Here is a 26,318-nt window from a genome sequence, read left to right as displayed (position 1 = left end):
TGCAAGGAAGCAAAGGGAGTAGGAACCTCAGCAGCTATTTAAATGGTAAAATTCTTCAGTAATTTTTAATATTAAACATTATGGGTTTTTAGACAACAGGAGAGGTCGAGCTTACTCAAAACAGAATTTCAAGCCCTCTTTGACAATGCAGAACATAAATTGCTCACCTGAGCTCTAAACATTCCATCTTCTGCTCCAGAAGCAAAAGCTGTAGTTGTGAGGGTGTGTATTTACCCTTTACATCTGCATACCTTTGTCTGCACGGGTGGACACCAGGTGAGTGCTGAGAAAATACAGTGCGGCTGCGAGCCTCTGAAAGATGACGGTGCCTTGCCCCAGGTAAGCCCAGGGAGAAGTGCTTTGTTCACCTACAGAAAAATAAAAAAATGTAAACATCAACAGGTGCTCTTTGGGCCCTTCTCTGGTGACACACGAGACAGCTCAGCACGACGTAGCACGACGTTCCCCGGCGGTCCCCGCCAGCCGCCCGCTCAGGCAGAGGCGGCCCCGGGGGGTCGGGCCGCCGGGGGGCGGGTGCCGGGCCCCTCCCGCCGGGGCGGGTCCGGGCCACGCAAATTCCCGGAAAGCGCCACCGCCGCTTTCGTTTCTGGCGCCGCGGGGCCGGGCAGCCGCGCCATGGCCCGCTTGCCGCCGGAGCCGGGCCTGGCGGTGCTGGAGGAGGAGCTGACCTGCTCCATCTGCCTCAGCCTCTTCAGCAGCCCCGTGACCGTGCCCTGCGGGCACAACTTCTGCGGCTCCTGCCTGGAGAGCGCCTGGGCCGGGCCGGCGGCGGACTTCAGCTGCCCGCAGTGCCGCGCCACCTTCGCGGGCCGCCCGCAGCTGCAGAAGAACACGGTGCTGTGCCGGGTGGTGGAGCAGCTCCGGGGCTGCGCGGGGGCCGGGGAGCGGGATGGGGAGGGGGAGCGGGAGGGGGAGGCGGGGAGCGCGGCCGGGGACGCCGCCGGGGACCTCCCGGTCCGCTGCGACAGCTGCCTGCGGGCGCCGGCGGCGCGGACCTGCCTGACCTGCACCGCCTCCTTCTGCGCCGAGCACCTGCGGCCGCACCAGGACAGCCCGGCCTTCCGCGACCACCAGCTCTGCGCCCCCCTGCGCGACCTCCAGCGGCGCAAGTGCCCGCAGCACAGCAAGCTCCTCGAGTTCTTCTGCCGGCAGCACGGCTGCTGCATCTGCTCCCTCTGCCTCCTCGGGCACAAGCTGTGCGACACCAGCCCCCTGCAGCTGGCCAAAGCCAACGCCGAGGTGAGCGGTGCGTGCTCCGGGGGGGCTGCAGCGCCCTGCGAGGGGCACCCCGGGGCTCCCCCGGGGCCCTGGGTGTGCCAGGGGGAGGCTGGACAAGACGCGGAGGGCACACCTCACTCCTGGCCTTGGCAGCACATTATGGGCCCTCCAGAGCCCGCTCGGCCTCAGCAGGGTCGTTCCTTGCGCTTCCCTCCTCTCCCCACGCCGGGGGGGCGGGGGTCTACGGCACTGGCAGCCCCCGGCCCGGCCAGGGGGCCTCCGCGGGCGTCACCTGTGTCCCGGGGCCCCCGCTGTCAGCCGTTTGAGGGACCGTAGGCAGGCGCTGCTCTGTGTACGTCCTTAAGAAGCGATGATGTGTCAAGAGCAGCCCAGGGGCTCGCTAGCAGGTGGAGAAGAGGCGGGAGGAGGTTGGCAGGAGTGGCAGGAAGGGAGGCTAGCCTTCCTCTCCTACAGCCCAGCTCAAAGTCAGAGGGTGGATGAGTAAGGTGTGCTTGAAAAGCTTAGGTGGCCAGTCTCCCATCTGTTTGGCAAGTGTGTGTCCTTCTTATGCTCAGAAGTCCTCCCTGATTTAGCTTGGCAGCATATTGAACTAAAGGGATAGGTAACTCCCATCTGAGTGATAAAATTCTCAATTAAAACAAGTGGGGTGAACAGTCATGTCAACCCAGTGCCCAAAGTCCAACCTGAGAGCCAACAGAAAGTTTATTCTTGGCACTGGGAAACCCTGGGCTGATGAGAACACCCAGGCTGTATCGTACAGAGACTGAATCAACAGCTGCTCCTGCTGCTGGGAGGTGGAGCTGCGGGGAAGGCACCTGCTGCACGAGTCGAACACACGTGGGAGAGGGCTTCTGCGTCCCCCAAGGCTTAAGGCGCAGTAGATTTTAAACCAATAGTGCTAAATGATTACAATGGTTATTTAAAACGTCCTGTAAATATGATTCTTGCTGCAGTATGTGTGCCCTGACTGAGAGCAGGCATGGCAACTGCTGCGCTGAACGACCTTCTGATCTCTCCTGTTGCAGTCAGCGCTGAAGAAGAGACTTGTGGAGCTGCATAATCAGTGTGAAAAAGCTGCTCAGGCAATGAAGGCTGTGAAAATACATCAAAGCCAAACTACTGTAAGTGGCCGTTCAAAATGCTGTCGGGTTGCTTGGCATACACTGCCACTGTGTGTCACTGAGGGTCACACTCTTGTGGCAACGGCTGTAGTACTGAGATAGCACTGGCAGGAGAAGATGTGGTTGGGAAGGAACAGAAAAGGCGTTTTGGCAGAGCCAGGCAGCTCCGTGGGAGACGGGAGTAAACCAGCCACCGTGCAAGGGGTTTATAGCCGCATGTGCTGACACACCCGGCCCGTAACGGGGCTCAAACCCCTCCTTCCCTGTCGTACCAGAAAGTGTGTGTCCGTGCAGCCCAAGCTAAAGGATTAGTGAGCTGTAATGGCTGCACCGGTGCAGAAATCTGTGATGGTTCTGCCCCATAAATGACCACAGCTAATCCTTGCTCTTAGCTGACGATTGGGGCTGCTGTTTGTACTGATGGTACATCAGTGGTACGTGTCACTTGCACCGTCCTTTCTGAACCGAGTGGTAGAGACCAAGAAACTGTTAGTAGTTTTGTGCTCCTCTGGAACATCTCTTGGAGAATCAGGAATAACTTTGTATGAACCAGAGATGTCGCATCTCCGAGGCAGAAATGGCTACAGCTGTCCAAGTGGGTGTGTGGCTGTCAGGGTTTAACCCCAGCCAGTAACTCGGCACCACACAGCCACCAGCTCACTCCTCCCTTGCCCAAAGGGGTTGGGAGGAGAATCAGAAAGGAATGTAAGGGTTGAGAGAAGAACAATTTAACAGGTAAAGCAAAAGCCACGCCTGCAAGCAAAGCAAAACGAGGAGTTCATCACTGCTGTCCACTGGCAGGCAGGTGTTCAGCCATCCCCAGGACAGCAAAGCTCCATCACACCTATTGGTTTCTTGGGAAGCCAAATGCCATAATGTCAGATGTTGTCCCCCTCCTTCCTTCTTCTTCTTCTCCCAGTTTATATACTCAGCGTGATGTCATATGGCATGGAATACCCCTTCGGCTAGTTTGGGTCACTTGCCCTGGCTGTGTCCCCTCCCAGTTTTCCGTGTCCCTCCAGCCCTCTCGCTGGCAGGGCCCAAGGAACCTTGACTTTAGTATAAACATTACCCAGCAACAACGGTACTAAACACAGCACTATACTAGCTACTAAGAAGAAAGGTAACTCCATCCCAGCCGAACCTAGGACAGCGGTGTGCCAGTGGTGGCATGGCCCTGTCCCAGTGCCAGTGCCCCCTAGATGGCCCGGCCTCTGCCCGCAGCCGGGATCTGGAGACCAAGAAGTGTCCTCATTCCTTGGGAGTAAATGCGTTTTCTTTCCTAATGACACAGAAATACACAGCTTTTCTATGGCCTGTTTCAAGTAATTCAAGCCTACATGTTCCTCAAAGGCTTTCTTGTAGTAGTAGTAGTAAGCAGTACTTTGTCCACAGACTGTTCTTTTGAAGCCAGTGTCTGTCTGTTCTTCATCTGTTCCAGGAGACAGCTTCCAGAAAGATCAATTTGATCAGAAATGAGTTTTCAGAAATTAAAGCTTTAATTGAAGAAAGAGAAAATCAGATTTTGAAAGTAATTGCAGATGAAGAAAAAAGAGTTTGGAAAAAGTTTGATTATATTTATGGTGTTCTGGGAAATAAGAAGAATGACATTCAGTCTCTGAGAGATCAGATTGAGGTGGCACTGACTGAACAGGATGACGTTCTGTTTTTGAAGGTAATATATCCTTTAAATGCAAATCCAATTCTTCTTATTTCGAGAATGTGGAATCACAAAAACCTGCTGTGGTAGTCCTGCTCTCCAGACACTTTCAGTCGAATGGTAATGCAGGCGTGTGCAAAAGTCTGCTACAAAAGGATATCCTGATAAGTACATAAATACCAATGAAAGAGAGATGCAATGGTGTCTGGTAACTCGCCCCAAGTCAGCTACTACCTCTACAGCCCGCAGAGGGGCCAGTGGGTGAGAGAGCTCATCCCCGTGAGGTGTTGCAGCTCTGTGCTGTGATGCTGTCTGGTGGATCCTTCTCACTTGTGAATCGTGTGTGGGTTGCTGCTGAAGTTTTGCCATGGGTCATTGTCTGACTGTAGCCTTTGCTGCTTTAAATTTGAAATAAATGTACAAAACCCACCCTGTTTATAATAATTTGGTTGTATTTTTCTCTCTCTGCTACATAAGGTGGTCTGTACAAGATCTTCCATTTGCCTTTTCAGAAAGCAGCAGCACTGCAACGAACACCAACAAAAAACGCTTTCATTCCTGAAGTTGAAATGGACCAAAACCTGATACATTCCACTTGCCAGTCTGCCATTAACCTTAAAGACACTGTGAAACTTGCAGTGACTCAGTGTAGGGAGGAAAGAGTGGAAGGTAACGTATTGCTGGGAGAACTGGCATTTTCTGCCTTGCCTTTGAGCACAAATGAGGGATCTTCCTCTCCAATCCAAGTATCATTGGAAAAAAAAATAGTGCAGCACATACAGTTGGCTAAAATAAATTGTGTCTTCCAGCTCCTGCAGTCCTGCATTTCCACACAAAAATGCTACAGTCTGGGCTAAACTAGGAGAAAAAAATTGCATCAGTGTCTCTTCGCTTTTATCTCTGCTTGGATAAGCTGACAAGTACAATACCAAGCCCTGCTGGCACACCTCAGCCTTTACTCCCTACAGTAATCTATGTTTTTATTCTGTAGCAGGGCTGGATGCAGTTAGGATGTGGATTTCAGGGAAGTCATAAAATGCTTTAGAGTGACAGGACTATGGCTACCCAGCTGTGAAGGTGCTGGTTGTGTAAGTGGTGTAGAACAAAGCTCTACTTACCGGGTTAAGCAAAAGTGTCTTCTGGACTGGGGTATGGGTGTCTTCTGTGCTGTTACCATCTCTGCTGTGTGTCACATAAGTTCTTCCCATAACTGAAAAATAAGATTAGAAAATGTCCTTGCTAATGCATTAATGTTCCTGGCAATACAAACCGTAATGTAAAAATATCACCATTGCAGCAAAACTAACACCTAGGAAAACCAAAGCCCCTCCACTAGCTTCTCCAAACAGAACCTTTGTTGGAAGACAGACACTGGGACCATGTAAGTATTAAAGAATATCATCCTCTCCTAATTAAATAAGAATTCAAGCAGTTACCCAAGAGCCCTTTGCTATAGGAGTGATGCAGTGACTACCTGTAGCGAGTGCTCTGGCATGGGAAAGGGAGGGAGGGTGGCTTGGGCTATTTAGTACTGGATGCCTTGTGAGCTGTAAAGCAGCAAACTGCACGGATACGATGGCGCATTAGCCTCCGTGTGCACCTGCAGCGGTATCAGCAGGCTGTAAAGCAAAGCGGAGCCTCCCAGCCCTCGGGTTCTTGCAGACTTTTTTTCATTTGCACTAGACGTCTGTTGGCACGTTTGATGGATTTGTATGTCTTGAATCCTGCTTACAAGCTGTTCCATGTTCTCGTTGTTTGGTTTTTGTTTTTTTCTTTCCCCCCCTCCCAAGATCATGCCTCCAAAGAGAAGAACTTTCCCCAGACTCCAGCCGCTTCACAGGTCGAGGCAGATACCAGTAAGTGGTGATGAACAGCAGCCCCTTACTCAAACGTTTTGCTGGCCACATCTTGCCTACAGTCTAAGGCTGGGGTGATGCAGACAGTCTGTGGCAGGTTATACGAGGGCCTCAGTGTTTTCTGTCCAGATACTAGTATTAATGTGGCACTCTAGCCTGTTCAGAAGATCTTCCATACTGTCTTGAAATAAATCCAAGTGTTAAACACACCCTTCTACTGAGCCCTTGACACCTGGTCCTTTCCATTCGCGAGTCCCGGGTGTGGAGCACTCGGCGGGGTCTGTGGGGGATGCTGGAGTTGAATGGACTTTTGGCTCCTGTTGCTGCACCAGAAGTTCCATTGTAAAAAGAAAAGGAACAGGTCTGGGTACCTCATGGGAAGAGGCTTATTGCCACTTGCCTGAACACGCTGCATCCTTGAGTGGAGATGAAGCTCGTTCTGGGCTTGTGACCCTGTGAAACGGAGAGAACAGGAGGTTGTGCTTCACGTGCAGCTTCCCGGTATGGGTGTATTTGTATGTGTGCTGCAGTGTGCTGCACTGTCAGCTTCATATGCTGCTGCAGCTGCAGAAGAGCCATGACGATGGTGTCAGAGCTGGCAGAGTCTATCAGTGGCTTTTCAGTCTCAGTAGAGCTCACAGGTCACCTTTTTCTCTTTTTTTTTTTTTTTTTTTTTTTTTTTTTTTTTCTTCCCCCCGCCTCCAGAGGAGAAAAAGAAACCTGGTAAAATTGGTGAGTCCAAACTTTCCGCATACTTATTCTAATTTTCATTGACTGCTCTTAAAATGATAAGTAGATGGTCACTAGTGTTGGTACATTAAGCAAAGGTTCAACTCTTGCTCTGAGAAGGCTCTTACTAGTTACTCTGAGAGCGATCAGGCGCCCAAGGAGGTTGCCCAGAGACAACAGGGTGTTTTCAAAACTTGGCAAGACGGTGAGCAACCTGAGCTAATATTGAAGTTAACCCTGTGTGGAGCATGAAGCTAAACCAGGTAACTTCTAGAGGTCCACTTCACACCATCACAGACGCGCTCAGGTTGTTAAGCATGCAGGGTTTCTTCCCAACTTCCCAACTCTCTCTTCTTCTGCCGACACAGCACCAGACGTGGGAACACCGAATGCTGCAGCTGCCGTTTCAACCAAGGAGCTTATTGACAGCTTTCTGAAGAAATCCAGAGAGGAGCTTTTGCAGTGTAAGACACCCAACTTAAAGATGAGTTTACTAATTAAAAGTTACATTACTTAAAGATGAGGGTTTGGCACTTACTGCCCTGGTGGTATATTCCCTCTGTAGTTATCTGCAAAAAGACTTCTGAGGGGGTTTAGTTAGCTTAGTAGGTTATCAATTGGTTGCTACAAATGAAGGAAATTTTTGGAGGAAAAGTGGGCAGGAGGTTTCTAAGTGTTTCTTTTGCCAGACGAATCAAATTTATCTTTGGTATGCATGTATCTTTACAAAGGGAGATGAAGTTTTCTCAGTAATGGCTTTGGTTTCCCCCAACATGACTGCATTAAGGTAGCCCAGAAACAGGATGTGTAACACAACTGGGTTTCTCTTTGAAATGACATGTAGGCTTTTATGCAAGGCCATGATGGCTTGCTTAAGATGCTGTCCAAGATGGCATACGATACGGTGTACCTTTTGCTGCCAGATCAACAATCCCCTTCTTCTCCCAGCACATATATATATACGTGGTGAAGGAATCCCATGGGGATGCAGGGAGGAAGGAAACTTGCCTTCCATTTGCCTGAGGTGTAACACAGAGCTGCAGTTGAACCCAACAGCTGTTCTTGTGGCCCGAAGAATTGCCTGCAGTGTGGAGGAGAGCAGAGAAGGGAGATAAACATGTCTAGGAACAAGTGCCTAGGTGGGACAGTACAAATAAAAGTGCTTTGCTCTTCAGTAAATTCAAACAATTCACGTCATTGCAGATGCTGTTAACGTCATGCTGGATTGCAACACCGCTCATAACAAAGTGATTCTGTCTGACGGATACACCAGGATGTCTGTCTCAGACACCTCCCTGAATTATAATAACAGCCCTCAGCGCTTCACCGATTGTTTCCAAGTTCTGGGGTTGCAGTGCTTCAAGAAGGGCATCCACTACTGGGAAGTGGAACTGCAACAGAGTAACTTCTGTGGCATTGGCATCTGCTACGGCAGCATGGACCGGCAGGGGCCCGAGAGTCGCCTGGGGAGGAACAGCAGCTCTTGGTGTATTGAGTGGTTTAATTCCAAAATATCATCCTGGCATAATGATGTTGAGAAGTGTTTGCCTGCTGTGCACACTACCAAGATCGGTGTGCTGCTCCACTGTGAGGGAGGGTTTGTGATTTTCATGGCTGTTGGAAAGAAGCACAACTTGATCTATAAATTCAAAGCTGAGTTCACTGAAGCCCTGTACCCTGCCTTCTGGTTATTTTCCAGTGGCACTGTTCTCTCTCTATGCCAAATGAAACAGTAAGGACTGTCCTTATTTATTTCACCTAAGTGCTTACATGCAGGTAATCAGTCCTGCAGCAACTCTTTGTATGTTTTAGTCTAAGAAGTCTCGAAGATTGTTCGAGACTAAAATTATTAGCTCTTTTCAGCAGCTTGGGAAATCTGCTGGTTCTTTGGTCTGAATCGCTAAAGCCTTTAGATATAGTGATTCAGTAAAATGTTGATGATAGTAAAAACTATAATGATGAAAGGTTTAGCAAAGACTTTGATTGTCCTTCTGAAAGCAAAGTTACGATACAAACTGTTAAACGTCTTCAGTGCCTTCTGTGGCTTGCTGTAAAGAATCTCCAGAATTAATTTTCAGGTCTAGATGTGTTTCACAGGTAGCAGTAACCCCTTTAGCAAGGAATTCTTCCTTGCTAAATTCAGGTTCCAGGCTTTGTGGTAGGTCTCAGTGTTGCCTTTTTCTCTGTACGCAGACTGGTCATAGTCAGGATCTGCAATGTACACGTTGCCAGTGTACGACTCCATGAGATGGTACAGAGTGAACTATTAAAATCACTAAGTTCAGGTTTTATGATGCTAAGTTATAAAAGCTAGTATGTCAAATCTGATCAGAATGGAAATGCAGAGACTTCTAGAGTTGATGGATAAGAAATGGTGTCAGAATCACCAGGAAATATATGGCATTGACTCAGAGACTGGGAGTACGCCAGTCTTCAGGAAGACAGCCTGCAAAGCAGTAGTGTGCTCCCTGTAATACAGTTTGTGGGATGAAGCATTCTGTCTCATGTTGTGACCCAGAACCTGCTTCACATCTTCACACCGAAGGCTCTTTGTGTGCTGAGTTCAGGGAGTGCTTTTTTTGGCTTGTGTAGGGAGCATAAAGGTGCTGTTTGCTTAAAGCAGGGTCTCCTGTTGTAAAGCTTTTCCTCTTTGGGAGGCAGGATATTCTCTGTTGGTGCATCTGTAGTAGTTTGGGTGGCAGACACTGGATTTCCTACGTGTTCCTGGCACTCTGATTTGAGGAGTCTCAAGACAGTATGCACAGTGCCTAGAAAATGCTGTTTCATCTCTGTTCGAAGCCTGTAGGCAGAGAGCTGAATCTCTCGAAACGTACAGGGAATTAGCACAAAGGAGAGTATATGTCCATTCCCACGAGGATGTATTTTTAATTCTCCTGGTGTCCTTTTCTTTGGGTTGTGGTGTCTTCAGAAGTCCTCGCTCTGTACAGGGGGATCTGTATTTTTGCATTTCTTACAACTTTAAAACAACCAGTAGGGAATCAAGGTATTTGGATCTCATAGTAACTGGGCCTGTAACTTGTTAATGCCTCTGGAATCACTGTGCTAGTTCTGATTTCTTGTAGGAGCCCATGAAGAACAGGGGAGCTCGCTTGAGAGACTTCCTGGGCTTTGATTTGCAAAACTCCCCCTTACGGGACTGGGTGACATAAACCAGCGGCTGCTGGCAGTGTTGAAGGGAGTTGTCGGAAGGCTCAGAAGAACCTCTGGGACAACATTTCACATTCGCCAAAGTGCTTTAGAGGGAGACTTGCAGGAATTCAGGCTTGGCATCTCTGTTTTTACTTGGTTTGTAAACTCTTAGTACTTTGTCAAGGATAGTGTAAGTCTAGTAAGAGGCTTCCAGTTCCTTGGGCAGAACAGGATACGGAATCGGTGGTGGACCTCAGCGTGCCAGGGCTGTCCTGTCTCAAGGGTCTCAGCATCCCAAAGCACAGCCAGCACTAAAACTACCAAACTAAGCAGAAGACTCCAGAAGGTGCAGGAAGGAGGATGTGTCCTGCTAGGAGCAACAATGAACACAAGGCTTTTCCTCCTGCACCTCCAGTTTTTCAGCAGCGAGGGACAAGAGCAGTTTCCTCTGGGAAATCCTGGCCCTTTAGCCGCTTGGCTGTGCCGCAGGGCTGCAGATCCCCTTGGCAGGCTGCAGAAGGAGTAGCTGCCCCCTTGTTCACGGGGGGGAAAAAAGTGCTCTGGCAGTTTGTGCAGTGGAGAAAGTCCACATTTCCTATTGCTTGCTTCTTGACTTTCAGGCGGGATTAATACCAACCTCTAAGACTATGGGCTTCTTTAGCTACAGTCTGGAGTGATACTCAAGCAGAGTAAAGGAGAGGGGTTTTATTCTGCCACACTGGACAAGGTGGGATGCTTTACCTGTGACACTGGTGTATGACCAACACTGTAAAACATTTAAGGTGTGTGGGATTACCACAGGCAGTGGTACAAGCCTGCTGCTGTATTCCTGGTTCTCTTTTTTGTTTGTTTTGTGCTATGAACGACTAGAAATGCTAGAATGAGGTTCTTTTAAATTGGAATTCAATGAGAAACGCGTAACTGAATTACGCTCCTGAAAACTGTTATTTTCATTAGCTTCAGATATCTTTGGATATATTGAAACATCAGGGTGACAAAACATTAGAAAAAAAAAATACCAGTTACAGCACGACAAATAATGGTGCAAAAGCCTTTTCAACACAACTGAAGTGTTTTACTCAGCCAGTAACTAGCAAAGCTGTACTGGTTTTAAACAAAATGTAGATACAAGCATGTGTTTTAATTATACTTATTTTTTTTAACAGTATGAAGTATCCAACTTATCCAGTCTAGAAAAAGAACCAATTCTGGTGTTAATAAAACCATGAAGATGTGGAATGATTTGCATATTAATGAACAACTGAGAATAAACAGAGAAACGTTTTCCCACTGAAAATACACTATCTGTTTAAATTTAATCTTTTCTTCAATAAAACCCATCAGTAAAATACAGAAAAATAAATGCTTATGTAATAATAAACCTGTTGATGGTTCTGCTATATCAGCCATGTACTTCATGTTATTTCATATATATTTATCAGCTAGACATCCTTGTCAGGGCAGTAGACGTAGATTTTACGCCATCTGTTTTATGTGTGTGCTTGTACCTGTTCTAGAAGTTGACTGTTGATCTTTTCAGCTAGAAAGTGAATGAACGATGACGTTCTGAATTCAATAAATATTCATGGTAAACCCTAACTCTGAGTATTTTGTTCCGTGCTCAAAGTTGAAGCAAGCAGTAAGGAAGGCAGAAATAAAGACACTACAGCGTACAAACAACAGGTCTTTCACTGCATAACTCGCTGAGTTACACGAGAACTGGGGAAGAGAGAAAAGGGAGACAGCTGTGGTATCCTCTGGACTGTCAAATGCTGTCCTAAACTATCTCCTTCACCTGAGCTATGCACCCTTTACCAGTAACGCTGCATCCTAGCTAGTAACCAAAACTGGGACCTTTTCAGGTAAGCAAAATCATGGTCAATAGCTGGAGGAAGGTGAATGACTAGGGGCTCAGTATGTGCAGTGGGATTGCTTAAAAAAAAGCCTTAGGTGACGTCCAGCATCTGCCAGCTTAAGTTAGCTCTAGAAGCAGCAATAGGTGACGATTCCTTACACTGCTCAGTGAAATCAAGCTAAAGCATTTCTGGTTTGCAAGCTGCTGCCTCTCCATGTGGCCAGCGGAAAGCAGCTCAACAGGGAGCTGTTCTGGTGGCTCAACAGGCTTTTAAAGACTAGCCAAAACAAAGGGACCCACAAAACAAATTAAAAATTGACTTTTCCACTTAAAAGTTCTCCAAGTGACTTAGGCTGATGAGGGTTTTGGAATAAACTCCAAAGAGTTCCCAGTCAGACAACAGTATTGCTCGATCAGTGTGGCAGGTGGTAAAAAACCAAAAAAATCCAAGAAAAACAACCCAGCCTCCTCTTCACTGCTTCTCCCATGACGTCCCTGGGATTAAGAGGTCAATTAGGTCTGCCAGAGTTTGGCATTATTTTTCAAAGAAAGACAAATAGATATTTTGAGCCTGTGTAAACTTGACGGTGACTACAGCCTGGGTCTTGAGCAGGTACTGAAACCTCAGAAGTCAGCATGCTCGTCACTCGTACGAGGTCTGTTTCCTTACTTACTAATGTAACTCCCTCGTGATTTAGCTTTGGGAGCACTTTTTCACAGCAAAAGGTACAACAGACTTGGACTCCAAAGAGTCTCTGGGAACATACGTGAAAGTGTTATCAGAAAGAAACCTAATACTTGTTTCTCTTCCGAAAACAAAATTGCATTTGGCTAATGTTTACCAAAGTGTGTTTCTATGGCCAGTTTTCTGACTCCTTTCCATCTCTTCTCTTCGCTTCCCTTCCAGCTGAGTGGCTGCTACTTCTCAAATCATCGATATGTCAGTTAAAAACGTGTCACGGTGTGGTCATTGTGTGACTCCTATTCAAAGCCCATGTCATTTAGACTTTCATTGGCAGCTATTCTGTCCCATTAAAAAGTTCAAGACAGCAATTTGTGAATCTTGCTCAGTCAAGTAGAACTGTGGAAAAAAAGGAGTTATTTCAAAAGTCAATTAATTGTGGCCTGTCAGAGTGCTCCTCATTCAGTTTTCTCCTAGGCCTTGTCATGGGCTCACATCTGTCAGCCCCCTGTTTCGCAGGCTGCTATCAGATGCTGTTACATTGAAAAGAATGGGTTTATTCACACCATTTGTTGGACTTTGTGTGGTAGACACATTTGTATACCATTTTACGGTGTAACAATTCCATTTACATAAAATATAGGCAATTATGTGAGTCTGGCCAAAGCAATAAGGGAGGTGGGAGGAGCCACCATTAAAATAATAAAAGGTAACTGAAAAGAGGCAGATAATTTAGCTGAAAATACCATCGTGAGCAATTCTAGATCCTAAATGAGTTCAACAGAACTTTAAGGAAGTGAGTTACTTGTATTTTGTCTGTGTTTGTATTAAAGTCATTAATGTTTTTTAATGTAAAAAAAGAATTTGTACAGCACCTTTTTTACAGCACCTATGTTCCATTTTAAAAATCAAGTAGTTCTTGGTGGGGGAAGGAAGGGGGTTTTTTTTTGCTTTATGGTTAGGTTTTTCCCCAGATTTAGAGAGAGTTTCCAGATCTGTCTGTAGAGGAATGTTGTGCCTTAGAAGCCTGATCCTGCAAATCCTACTTTTGACGGTAACAAGGTAATTTGTGTACAGGTCCATTTATATGAAGTCAAACCCAAAAACTTTAGATGAAATTATCAGCAGCACTTTTCAATGAAGTGTAACAATTTTTCTTTTGGAGTCAGGAATACCATTCCTGCAAAAGTAAATCCCCTAGGATTCAAGTCAAGCATTCATTTTGCGTGAAACTGATCGACAAGCAGTTCGGCTATCCTTAATCTTGGCATAGGTAATGTAATAGGTAAGGACATGGGAATTTTGCTGTAACTTCTCGAGCCCACAGCACAGAGGGCTGCTGCTTTGTGGCACGCTGACGGCATCCCTGGAGCCCCTGTATTCCCTGTTAGCCCCCGATTCGTTTCAGGTACTTGCCTACAGATGACAGTGAGAGTATTCCTTTAGCTAGTGAGACAGCCACTGCTCTACCTTCAGGGAAATAGTTTTTCAAACATTACTAGGATTATATCCTAAGACAAAATTATAAATATGTTAAATATTACAGGAGCATGAATTATCTCTAAGTTATCACTGTGGCATACTGAAACCAAAACTCACCACTTTGAAATGAAGAAAACCATTTAGAAAAACTACAAATATTCTTCATTGACTCTCCATGATTACTTTGGAAGCCTTGCTAGATTTCAACAGAATGAGATCAAGACCATTAAAAAGGGAGAAAAAGATGGATTCTTGGTCAAGGACAGAGAAAGAAAAAAAAATTATTCCTCCTCACTCGCTGAAGTTAAGATTACAAATCTTAATGCAGAATGAGCTCCTAGAAGAGGTATTAAAGCATGGGCTTTCTCACTGATGGCAGAAGGTATTAAGTACTTGACTCAGTGGCAAAGCTCAGCATAAACCCCTGATTTCAAGACTTTGGCACGCAGCTCCTGTGCCTTCCCGCTAGAACTGTCAAGGTCTCTGAAAGCCATGACTTTGCCATTTCATACAGTGACAGAAGACTTACCCTACTTTGTTATGCAAACACAGTTCTTATACTTTTGTTTGACACAAAAGTTGAGCTTATATTGCAGCAAAAACTATTGAAACATTTACCTTAAAAACAGTCATAAATTGGAGAAAGAGAGTGAATGAGTCAAACCTCTAACAAAGGGAATAAGCCTGTATTCGTGTAATTAATTTCCTACAGAATGACATGTTGAAAATTCAGTGCCTCTGAAACTGCACAGAAGAGGCAAGGTAGACACGAGGAGAAGGCCAGCTGCATTCAAAAAGGGCCAAATCCACTCTGGTGTAAGCAGGCGAAACCTCATTCAAATCAGTCAAGAAGACTTAACCCACGGTGTCTATTCACAAACCTTCACTTCACGGTGTTGGTCCAGTCATTCAAAGACTTCGCAGAGATTCTTGCGGCTCTTTTGTCTTTCAACAAACAGGGGAAACGTCCTGTCCCTCCTTCGATTCTCTATCTACACATCAGGCACAAGCCTGGCAAAGAACAAATGATTGAGTGTGTAAAGAGCCCTGCTGCTTTATGAAATATTACACATCAGAAGGATTATGGAAAAGGCTTTGCTTCCTTCCTGGAAGAGGCTGAAAGACCTAAGCTTGCAGTGCTGAAGGGAAAAATGTTCTACATGCTTTCCTGGGTAAAGATAATTCATTGGGTCAAATTCAACCACAGTTAAGAAAGATCACTTGGTTGTTTGCAGGTGTTCACAAATGTGTTTTGACTGTAACTCAGGTCCTCCCCTTCCCCATACGAGGTTTATCTCAATTCTTAAAGTTGGCACTAATGAGAGCCGGCACCCAAATTCCTCCAAGAATTGTTTTTCATCACCTCAGCTCTCCGTATGTGAAACCATTCTGGCCCCATCTGCCTGTATGCAGAGTTGAAGAAATTGATCCCCAAAGACTGGGGGGGGGGGGGGGGGGGGCAGAACAAACAGCCCATGAAGATGAACATGAAGACGCTTTTGGCATCCTTACTTTGTTTAGGTACCCATTCCCTGAATACGTGAATCACTGTGCTTTTGTAAGGCTGCCTGGCCCTATTTATCCATCTTGAAAGGAGCAAAATCCACAGAATTTTTGAGAAACAACTGAACAAAGAGTTTGTCTGGTGTCATAAAAGACGCTTTCTCTTCTATATGGCTGCTGAACACAGAATGACAAGCTCCTGGGATGTGGGACTTCCTGTAATAGATCTCTGGAACGGTAGATTATATCTCCTTTAGGACGTCTAGGACTTTTTTGAAAGGTTTTAATCATCTATGGAGAGAGCAAGCAACAGAACAAATCTTACATGGCAGACTGCTGCTTTATGGAAGATGCCTACTCTAACCATTAAGCAAAAATTATGGTCAGTTGCAGCTTGAACTCCTTGTTGCTGTTCTTCACCACTCTTGCTCCCAGTCCACGTTTCTGTCTTTATAAGTTTTGATTTGCATTGGTTTGAATGCTTCATGCCCTCAATACAGTTGGTCTCTGCCTGTTCTTTTGCAAGGGGGCCACCAAACAGAGCAGTGCGGGTGAACTTGGGATACATCCAATGACACACACAATGAAGCAGTGGGCTTTACAAACTGCTTGCCTCACGTGTTTTGTCTCTGTTCAACCTCTTGTTGTCTGAGAAGACTAAAATGAGTACCTAAATGCAACTGTTGGCTCCTATTATACATAAACTAACACGGCCAGTGCAAGGAAGATTATTCCCCTTTAGCTTTTATTCTACTATGGCTGAAGAAAGGACTCCACAGTTCAGTTAGGAACCATGGGAGGTAAAATGCCAGAGCAAGAAACATTGCTTGCTGCCCTCAAAACTAAGTACTTAGGCTGACAGAGCTTAAAACACCGAAAGATGAAATTAAAATGCCTTGATGTAATCACAGTTCCTTGCTGCGATAATGGCTGTCCACCCTGTCACGCTGATGGAGTCAGTGAAGTTAAAGAGTGTATGGCCTGATCGTATGTTACTCTTAACCATTTTACTGCTCTTCCACTGATTCAAATTTTTCATCTTATCCCAGTGGAAACACTGGCTGCTTTGCCCCACTGTTACTCGTGTTTGTATCTGAACACCCTCCGACTTGATGTTGCGAGAAATTTGGACCAAACGTGAACAGCAGTAGCACTACTGATGTTAGCACAGCAGAAATTTTTTTGAGTGTAGGCACTCTATACATTACACGTTTTCCCCAGAAAAGTCAGAATATTTGTTTAAAACCTGAAACAAATGAAAACAAAAGGATTTTCTACAGAAAAGCTTTTTACCCCACCACATGGAAACATCAGGTACCTCTACTAGTTACTGATACTGTGATAGTTATCTCAAATCTATGCGGTATAGGGAGATTACAGTCAAATAGAATGAACATATACCACATCCACGGTCTTTAATAAGCTTTTCATTATTCTCACCAGCTGCAAGGATTTCAGGTTGCTCATTGCAAGGCTGATGAATCCACAAGGCTGCGGATTAAATTACCAGATCACAGGCATTTCTAAGTATGTTGTTTCACTTCACACTGGGTTGTTTTAGTTTTTCAACAGCTCATTAACTACACTAGTTACATGCTTTAAAAAGAACACATTACTTCAAAGGCATGATGCTCTATGAAAGCAAGTATTATGACATTAACGCTATAGGAAATGGCTAAGGCCCCTTTAAAAGGCAAAACCCCACAGAAGTTTGACATAGACAAATATATAAAACGACAAAGAAATGCAGTACCTCCCATCTACACTAAAAGAAAACATTTTATCTCATATTTTCAGTGCAAATACCAACCAAAGAAGAGTACTCCATTTAAAATCTGAAATGTAGCATTGACCTCCAGCTCTCAAAACCCAAGTACTCTGATACCCCATCCATCCTCCAACTTTACAACGACCAGTTCACTTAGATCTCTCCTGTTGTTCCCTAAACAGGAACCAGAGGTAGTTGTGGGCCCAGTACCATCAATACCGAACATTACATTCTCACACAGCCAATGCTACAACCAAGACCTCCGACTATTTCAATGTGTTTCCCAAACACCTTTTCTCATGTGGTAGCGATGAGATACAGTGTTAGTGTTCATATTAGCTAAAGTGCTGTATCCCTCCTTGGCCTGTTTGTGTGAGGAGCAAAAATAAGATGCTGTCAGCTGTGCAGAAACCAGAACTACACCAGCTGTGATTTTGCCCCAGAGGGTTAATCTCTCTGCTAACACACAGAAGGCAAAAAAACTGGCAAACCCGCCAATTGTCTGAAGGGTTAGTAACTATGGCTAAGACTATAGTTAGCAGTCATCTAACAAACAAACAAACAAACAAACAAACAAAGGAGCTATTCAGAAGGGAAATCAAGTAGAGATGGGGGAGGAGAGAAAAAAAGTCTAGAGAAAAAGCACACAGTATGTACACAGAGCAGATGATGTTGGAAAGAATTCTGTAACACTGAGCCCAAGCTGCTTTCTAACCACAAAAAAAAGACTTTTTCAAAATTCAGAGTTATTTTGTGAGGCAAAGAAGATGCGAAGGAGAAAATAATGCAACCAATGCAAATGTGGATTAAAAGTCAGAGTTTACATGGCTCACAGAGCCATTATCTTCAGGAAAGTCTCCAGGTCCCAGTTTTGGTGAAATTGTTAGCTTTAGCCCTTGGTTTTAACTCTACTTCAAGACTCAGCATTCAAAAGCTGGGCTGAAAGTTTTCCACTCTCAACTCCAGTGTCACTCCTGTCAGTTGAGCTGAAACTCACATGGGTTGGCTCCTCTTTCTCTGGCAGCCTGGTAAATGAACATGAAGTCTTTAAACCGAGGAGCACAGCCCAGCCAAGCTTCACCAAAATGTTCATTTCCAGTGAAAAGGAAATCTCCACCTCCCTTCTTCACCTTGCACTGCAGCAGGGTTTGGATGGGGCCTCGCCATTCACCACTTGCTTCATCCTGCTGGAAAATTCTGTTTTTCTGTCTGTAGACTTTCTGGACGCTGATATCAACCTGTGACATGTGGTTCTCTGAATCGTGGGAAACATTTCGGATAGATCCTTTCACCACTAGATGTGAACAAGACAGGAGTTGGTTATGGAGCAGCAGGTAAGCAGTTCAGGTACTAGGAGCTCACTGAATGAAATAACTGGAGAAGCAGATTTGTTGTGCAGTCTGGACACCTACCACCCACAGGTGGGCACATTTCTGAGCACACACTGCATCCTTTACACGGAGGATCCCTACGCACACAGTGCTATGTGCTTGGAAGCATGCTTTATGACTACTCAAGCTGCATCTGAGGAAAAAGCATATAACTTGCTTGATACTTCCAAGTAGCAGTAAAGGATAAAAAAGCACATGAAATGAGGTCAGCCCAGGAATTTGGTTTTTTCAGTCTATATTCCATGACAATGACTGTCACAGACAACCTCTTTCCTGTCTCCAGGGGGCTCTGAAGCTTTTCCTTTGACAGCAGTAACAGAGGTTGATCCAAGAAGAATCAGAATATGGCTTGGTTGGAAAAAATAAGAGCTTGTTAAACATTTTTTCATTTAAAGGTTTGGCATTTTTTTTCCCCTCAAAAGAAAATGTCATCCATCCACGAAAAGACACTTTAGGGAGATGATAAACAACAAGCAGAACTCTTAACGTGACTTTATTTGAAGCCTTATTTAAAAAAAAAAACACATAGCATACACATACTCCCTTCTCCCACAATGATCCTAGCTGTCTTCTGGGAATGAAAGCATAACAAGCCAGAGACTTTTTGATGGAAAGCACCCTTTGCATCAACTGTATGGAGAATGAAACGTCCCATCTGACAGGTGTTTGCTGTCCTGAAGCCATCTCTCTTATTCTCACCACCCCCATTTTTCAAAGCAATGAATTATTCTTCTACTAACTAAACTAATTTCAATCCCATATCCAGAGAAGGCTTGAAACATGCCACCGTCTGAGCCAACAGCTCTTGAGCAAACGAGGGGTTATGAATGCAAGGGGAACACCACCACGCTTCTGCCACAAAGCTCTTTCATGCAGGGACAGAGAACTCCACAAGTCAAGAGGCAGAAAAGGCTTATTTCTGAAGTTCCCAAGAACTTCCTCATTTAATGGCACTTCCAGTGGAATCCAGAACTCTGCGTAACAGATGTCTCTGCCCTCTGTCTGCCTCTCCGTGTGATCATTTTTAATCAGATGCAGTCAAGTCTATTGACAAGCTATAATGCACTTGCTCCTGGTGCTCCCAGTTGCTCCAGCACTGCTCAGGGCCTAGTGACTGAAGACCTCCACCTTCAGAATAACTATAAAGCCCCTATTCACTCCCAGTGCCATTTACACTTTCATTAGCAGCTATTTTCTCTAATCAAAAACGTTGATGATGGCAATTTGTGAGCTTAGGGCAGGGAAGTCAGGCCATAAATAGAGTCAGTTCAAAGGGCCATTTCTTCTGGTCTGTTGCTGCTGTAAGTGTAAGTGCCCCCATTGTGTGCCTGGGCCTCCACATCTGTCATCTCTGGGCTTTCAGGCAGTGCGAGGGGAGAGTGCCTGGGAACTGATAACTTCACGAAGTAGAAACAACGAGCTGGACTGCACCAATTAATTTAGAAGAAGAAGGAAAATTACCAGCTAAGGAGCACTCTAAGGGAAGCATGCTCCACACGCTGTTTTTCTATCAGCACAAAGATCTTGGTGTTTGATTTTATCAGTAGCCTTGAAGTATGGCAACCTCTAGTAGGAAAGCAGTAATTTGGTGGATTTTTTTAAACGCTGAATAGGGTTAAATATAGCTCATAATTTTATTTCTTTATGTAGGTATATTTACGGCAATATAATTGTGGCCACGTGGCAGCTCTACCACTTTAGCTACTGGACATAATCAAAGAGGTACAAATCTCCACGTGCAAAACTATGGGAATAAAGTGAATGAATCACGATCGAGAGAAAAAGGAAAAAAATACCTTGCATTATTAAGTAGAGAAAATGGAAAAAGCTTTTAATGTACCATCGGATTTCTTATAATTTCTTCCCTTAGGGAATATTCAACTCTGTTTTCTCATAAGGCATGAAACCTAACCAGTAATCACTGGAAGAAGTTTGAATCACCTGAAATCCTTAGCTAGGTCACAAACAACTTACTACCTCTGTACAGATAGAACTGGGAAGTACGCAGATTGTGAGGGAAGAGAGAGAACATATTAATCACTGGGGAAAAAACTCACCAAAACAAAAAAACAAGGATGAAGGAAATAAAAAGGAACACACCAAGCATGTATAACCTGTGTGTACGCATGTCCACAGGCGTGTGACTTGTTCTGTGTGAGAGCCAGCAGCACACTGGTGAGAATTACTTCCAGTTCGTTTTTAGACCATAACCCTTCTGCCTGCAGGAAACAAGTGCCTTGAAAGAAAGCTTCTTCCTTCTAGGTTTCATTTCCCCCTCCCCAGTCTGAATTATTTTCCACACAGATAACTTCTTTCTCAGATCAAAGAGCAGAGTCATGCTGTTATTTTAAGAAAAGAAGCAAATAAATCCAAATAATCAATGCATAATTAAAGGCAAAATGACTTCTCTTTAGTCAGCTTACCAAAATCACTGCTGCAAATGGCCATAAGCAGTTCCACATTGTCACAAGGCCGGCACATAGCTAGAAAAAACCAGAACAGTTATTTTAATACTATAGTGTGTCTCATTGCTGAAGGACTGGTGAATTATGAGGGGAAATGGGGTAGAACTACTAGCCTAGAGAACATCATGATCAGGTGCAAACCAGAATTCTTGTTATGCAAATACAACCGAAGCAAAGAAACAAGCACAGATGATTTGTAAGAGTCACTGAGCGACAACAGGGCCTGGCAGCACACAATACCTCTACCAGCTGACGAAGCATGCAAAACCTATAGCAGAAAACACAGCACCTGGCACACAGTTATCCTCCATCTTTTTTCAACCTTTTCAAATTTGGTTCTGTTTTGGCAGAAAGAGGGGAAGAACCTCCTATATTACTTCTAGGTTACGAAAGATAAGAATAAAGAGAAGCATCTATGTGTGTGCTGGGAGCTACAACAACTTCAGTCAATGTGCAGCCCCACAGCCAGGGAACGCTCCAGTATTGTCTACTGAAATACCAGCAATCCAGCGTGGACGTGGCCGAATTTTCTTTCAAGTGTGAGGTAGCAGCTTAAGTCATTCAATATATTAGCGATAAAAGAAAACACTGCACGCCACACCTGAAGCTTTCATGAGTCTAACACCAGGTTGTAGGGTTCATTGAATCAATCAGGCTCTGTTCCCCCATAAACGTCATTTGTTATCCACACACTTGGTATATACCACGTTTGTTACCAAAAGCTCCTGCCTTGAGTACTGGGCCATCAGGCCGGTGATGCTATTGAGCACTTCCTAAAATAAGCATGTTCCCCCAGTTAATGCCATGAAGCTCCAGCAAACAGCAAAGCAGCACCTTGGGCAGGTTAACAAAGAGGGGAGGAGAGATGACAACCCAAACGCACTATAGTTGCTCTTTTTATTTAAACCCTCCGTTTTAAGGGCAGCTTCTTGTCATTGCAACACGGCTTGAATACTCCCCTTTTTTAACAGCAGGTTTAGCCAGGGTATTCTTTATTTCAGCAGCAGGGATATAACGGCAGCAGTAGGTGGGTCTTGATTTTTAATAACCAGGATGAAAAAGAGCCCCTTCATCCTCAGTGCTCCTTGGATACATAAAGCAGGGGGAGTATATAAGCTTTATTAGGTGCAGGATTGCGTTGGTGTGAGAATAGGAAAGAACGGTAAATGAAGTTTCAAGCAATTTAGCCAGCTAATCCCATTTTCAAACTCTCATTCTAATTTTCAGCAACTGTCTTGAGACCTTGGGACCTGATTAATTTAAATCCCTTCTGAACATAGGATTTAGGCTCCTAAAACCTAATAAACCTCCTAAGGCACTCAGTTGTCCTCAGTGATGGTACCGCCAGGGGCTGGGGACACCCATGTTCACAGTGCATATATCCAGGACCAAGCTGGCTGCTAATGGAAAGGCAGAGCTGCTTTTTACATTGCAGTGTTCCCTCCTGTGCCTACGTGATGCCCCCCACGGTAGAAATCTGACTATATACTGCACCAAGCAGTCAGCGAGCAGGAGAAGGACCTCCCTTGCAATGACAAACCCCTCAGGGCTGTCACTAGGGCCACACAGGCAAGGTCAGTGGATAACCAATGCCACCGTGGATCTGCCCCAGTGGGGGAGCCCTGAGGTCTGGCCCTGCTCTTACCTTCGACCAGTGCCATCTTTTTGAAGTCGGAGCCAGTAGTGCTCTGGTTGCTCAGCAGCTCATACTGGAAGCTGGCTGTCCGGCGGCTGATGTCCCTCTGTGGGCTGGCCTGCAGGAAGAGGGCCACTCGTTGCGGTGCGTGGGCACTGAAGCAAGACACGTGGTGAGGTCGAGCTCCTCCTGCCTCGCTTACCACCAGATGCAGCTGCCCAGCATGTTCCACGTAGATGCTGGCACCCTGAAAGTCGCTGGCGGGCTTGATGCAGACGGTGGTGTGCCGGGCGCTGGCGAGGTTGGGCTCCAGGAGGACACGCAGGGCTCGTGCTGGGTACATCCACTCCAGGGAGCCCTCGGTGCAGCGCAGATGGACCTGCTCCACCGCGCGGGATCGGGGCTCCCAGCTCAGACCGCTGCCAAGGCAATGGAATCACAGAACCACTCAGGCTGGAAAAGACCTTCAGGATCATCAAGTCTTAACTGTTAATCCAGCACCGCCAAACCCACTGTTACAGATCTGCTAATAAGTTAGAATTTTTATTTGATTTTATAAAATCATTTGGAATAAGAAATATATTTTAATGAAACTTGTAGTTGCACAGCAAAAGCTGCTATGAAATCCTCTGCACAGCCCTGTAGCAAGGCCAAAAGAATAGGTCAGAATCACCTAGTAGGAATGATTAGAACTTAGATAACAGACTTAATATTCAAGATGATTGAAGATAATTGGATACAGTATTTACAGGTAGACTGGGGAGAGATTTCTTTGTATTTGACTAGTCTTCTGTATGTAGAAAGTGTATTGAAATGTCAGAATATAGAATTAATGGGAACTGGGGAGAGTCGACTGGAACAACTTGTGGTTACCTGCCAAGAAACCGTGAACTTTAGTAAAAAGTAATTCTGGCAGGGGGAGATCGCGACCACCGACTCATATACCACCTACCCAAATCGTACCCAGACCCATTTCTAGACTTTTCTAACCTTTACTGCGCAGAATCGGATTTGGGAGGAGGATATGTTAATGATTTTCAGGAAATATTATGATTATGCATGAATATTTAATGAATATGTATGAATAAGTTCTATATGAGGTGTATGATATTGAAGTTTGGTGTGCGTTGATCGTGAGAAGACTCACTCACACACCCGGCCGTCAATAAAGAAGTGTCTGCTTATCTGCATCACATTGGCGTCGGTAAATTCTTCATTCCGAGATTTCGGTAACACCACCACTAAACCACTTTCCAAGCACCTACGTGCTTTTTTAACACCTCCAGTAGTGGTGACCCCACCGCCTCCCTGGGCAGCCTGCTCCACCGCTGGGCCACCCTTCCAGGGAAGGAATGTTTCCAACATCCAACCTGAACCTCCCGCTGCAGCCTGAGCCCGTTCCCCCTTGTCCTGTCGCTTGTTACTTGGGAGAAGGGACCGACCCCCCCCCACCTACAGCCCGTGTCAGGCAGCTGTGGGGAGCGGTATTGTCCCCCCTGAGCCCCCTCCTCTCCAGACTAACCCCCCCCATCAGACCTGTGCGCCAGCCCCGTACCCATCCATCACTGAGGACCCCGAGACACGGCCCCCAGCTCCCACTCGACCCCAGCAGCCCGCACACAGGCTCCCCCGGCCGCAGCGGCGGTGCCTGGGGCGGGCAGGGCCCCGCTCGGCTCGGGACAAGCGGCCCCGGCCCCCTCCCCGCCTCAGGCACCCCGGGCCGGTCCCGCCGCCGGCGGGCTGGGGCAGCTGCACGGCGAGCGCTGCTGTAACGCCTGGAAAGTTGGGTTTAATAAACCGCAATTTCTAAAATTATTATTGACGTTTCCCGTCAGAATTCACAGAGACAGCGTTCCTAACCGGCGCGGCCCCGGCCCCACCGCCCTCGGCGCCCACCGCGCCCGAGGGACCCAGCCCGGGCCCGCCAAGGCACCAGCGCGGCGAGGGCAGGGCCGCCCGCCCCCCGGCCGAGCCACCGCCGCCCCCCAACCGCCCGGCCGTACCCCCCGGCGGCCCCCGCCTACCTGCCCCGCCAGCTGCAGCGGTCGGCGCCCGCCAGCAGCAGCAGCCGCAGCAGGGCCAGGAGGCAGCGCGGGCCCCGCGCCGCGGCCATGCCCCGGCCACCCCGCCGCTGAGGGGCGGCCGCCGCGGGCCGCGATATAAGCGCGGGCGGAGGGAGGGGGCGGCCGGGCTGGGCCGGCCTCCGCCCCCGGGCCGCCCCCCCGGCACCCCCGGCCCCCCCGGGCCGCCCCCCCGGCCCCCCCGGGCCGCCCCCGAGCGGGGAAGCCCCGCGCAGGCTCCCGCGCTCGGGCTGAGGAGCAGCCGCACGCGGCGCCAGCACAAGCCCGGTCCGCGGGGCGGCCGGTGCACGGCCCAGCGTTTAACCCCGCCTGCACCATTGTTAGAGTTGAATTGAAATAACTAGAGTCCGAAATAAATTCACTAGGTGTTTATTAAGGCAGGAAAGCAAAACCAGCGCGCTGGGTGGCCGGGGAGTCGCAGCTCCATCCAGGCTCGCAAATTCCGACAAGTAACACAGCCCTTTTATCCTCAGCTTCAAGGCCGGTTTAAGCAAACAGTTATGCTTTCAGTCCCATAGCAAGAAGCTGTATATTAAAAACTAATCTATTTTTACACTAAGGTCTAAACAAAGACAAAAGTTGTCATAGTAACACGAGATTATGGTTTAACATTTGCCTTGAGAAAGTACATCGTGCAACCTCATGGTTAAGTCTTTTCTCACCAGACAGAACATTCTCAAATCTGTTGCAGCAAGAACATTCCTTTTGTTAAAACCCCATTTGATCAGCAAATTACCCTTAGTTACTTATTACACCATCACCTCTCCCGCCCGTGCACCAGAAAGCACCAGGGCCGCGATTATCATGCTAACAGCCAGGCTGTGCTGCCAATAATTAGATTTCTATATGCATTCACCTTTCCATATTTTCAATGAACAGCATAGGGAGCTGCTCTTTTGCAGGTTGGCGGGAGCCAGGCGCTTTTCTGCAGCCCTTGAGCGTGGAATCGGGATTTTGCAGCCGGCCGGGACAACAGCGGCTGTGCTGCTGGGTGGCACATGCAGGGCCCCGCCGCTTTGTTCACCGCTGGCCACGATGCGCTCGGGCCCTCCGGCCATCTGTTACCTTGTGGGCGGCAGCGTGTTCTCGCATGGCCTGCAGCCGCGTGGGGAACGAAGCGGGGTTTGTCGGCGGTGCTTCTGCAACCAGGGATTTTTCTGTAAAAGGAAAATACGTTTGCTAGAGGAGATAGCACAAAAGCAGAGTTTTAGTCCTCAGATACACTGAACTCCTTGAATCTTATTTGGATCCCCGTACAACTACTTTTACTTTTCATTCATCAAATATTTTATTTTTACTTTTACTATCAAAAGGCAGAAATAGAATTTCAGTCTTGCGCGTTTCCAGGACCCCATGTTCCTCCCCACACGTACCTGCAACATGACTTTTCTCACACAACTTTAGGCTCAAGCTGGTGCCGGGCACGGTTCACTCCAAGAGTTCTACAAACATTTATGATGTTTATAATACAAACCCACGCATAATATTTATAAAAATGCATTAAACCTGTATCTTGTACTAACATTAGTGCCAGTGACCCTCAAAGCTCTGTGAAACTATTGTCTTACCCGTATAAGAAAAAGCCTGCTGAATATCTATGCTCTGACCCCATCTTGAACGGAAAACACCACACAAATAATCTTTAAAAGGTTTGACTGCAGCATAATGTAGGAGCTGTG

The 26,318-nt window shown here is 46.6% G+C and overlaps 2 protein-coding genes across 4 annotated transcripts; one reads left to right on the top strand and one right to left on the bottom strand.

Annotated features, from left to right (window-relative positions):
- Positions 1 to 37: 37 nt before the first annotated feature.
- LOC102057356 (meteorin-like protein) lies at positions 38 to 24,683 on the bottom strand. 3 transcript variants are annotated; one of them, XM_055726429.1, is made up of 5 exons: positions 24,583 to 24,683; positions 22,568 to 22,977; positions 20,881 to 20,940; positions 5,160 to 5,251; positions 38 to 368 (listed from the first exon to the last, which is right to left on the bottom strand). In XM_055726429.1, exons 1-5 carry the CDS (start codon positions 24,669 to 24,671, stop codon positions 231 to 233), a joined length of 789 nt encoding a protein of 262 aa, XP_055582404.1. In that variant the 5' UTR covers positions 24,672 to 24,683; the 3' UTR covers positions 38 to 230. The 3 variants fall into 3 exon arrangements, with proteins under 3 accessions (XP_055582404.1, XP_055582397.1, XP_055582408.1); XM_055726422.1 differs by lacking the exons at positions 38 to 368; positions 5,160 to 5,251 and adding an exon at positions 16,695 to 18,360; XM_055726433.1 differs by lacking the exons at positions 38 to 368; positions 5,160 to 5,251 and adding an exon at positions 16,695 to 18,360 and having other exon boundaries at positions 22,568 to 23,022; positions 24,583 to 24,677.
- Positions 598 to 11,375, top strand: TRIM25 (tripartite motif containing 25). Its single transcript, XM_027808253.2, has 9 exons — positions 598 to 1,260; positions 2,286 to 2,381; positions 3,823 to 4,056; positions 4,554 to 4,710; positions 5,339 to 5,422; positions 5,832 to 5,897; positions 6,603 to 6,629; positions 6,995 to 7,090; positions 7,830 to 11,375. Exons 1-9 carry the CDS (start codon positions 637 to 639, stop codon positions 8,360 to 8,362), a joined length of 1,917 nt encoding a protein of 638 aa, XP_027664054.2. The 5' UTR covers positions 598 to 636; the 3' UTR covers positions 8,363 to 11,375.
- Positions 24,684 to 26,318: the final 1,635 nt, after the last annotated feature.

This window comes from Falco cherrug, chromosome 1 (genome assembly GCF_023634085.1).
Source record: "Falco cherrug isolate bFalChe1 chromosome 1, bFalChe1.pri, whole genome shotgun sequence".
NCBI classification, from domain to species: Eukaryota; Metazoa; Chordata; class Aves; order Falconiformes; family Falconidae; genus Falco; species Falco cherrug.
The sequence above is the reverse complement of the archived record's forward strand: the minus strand, read 5'-3'. Positions and strand labels throughout refer to the sequence as shown.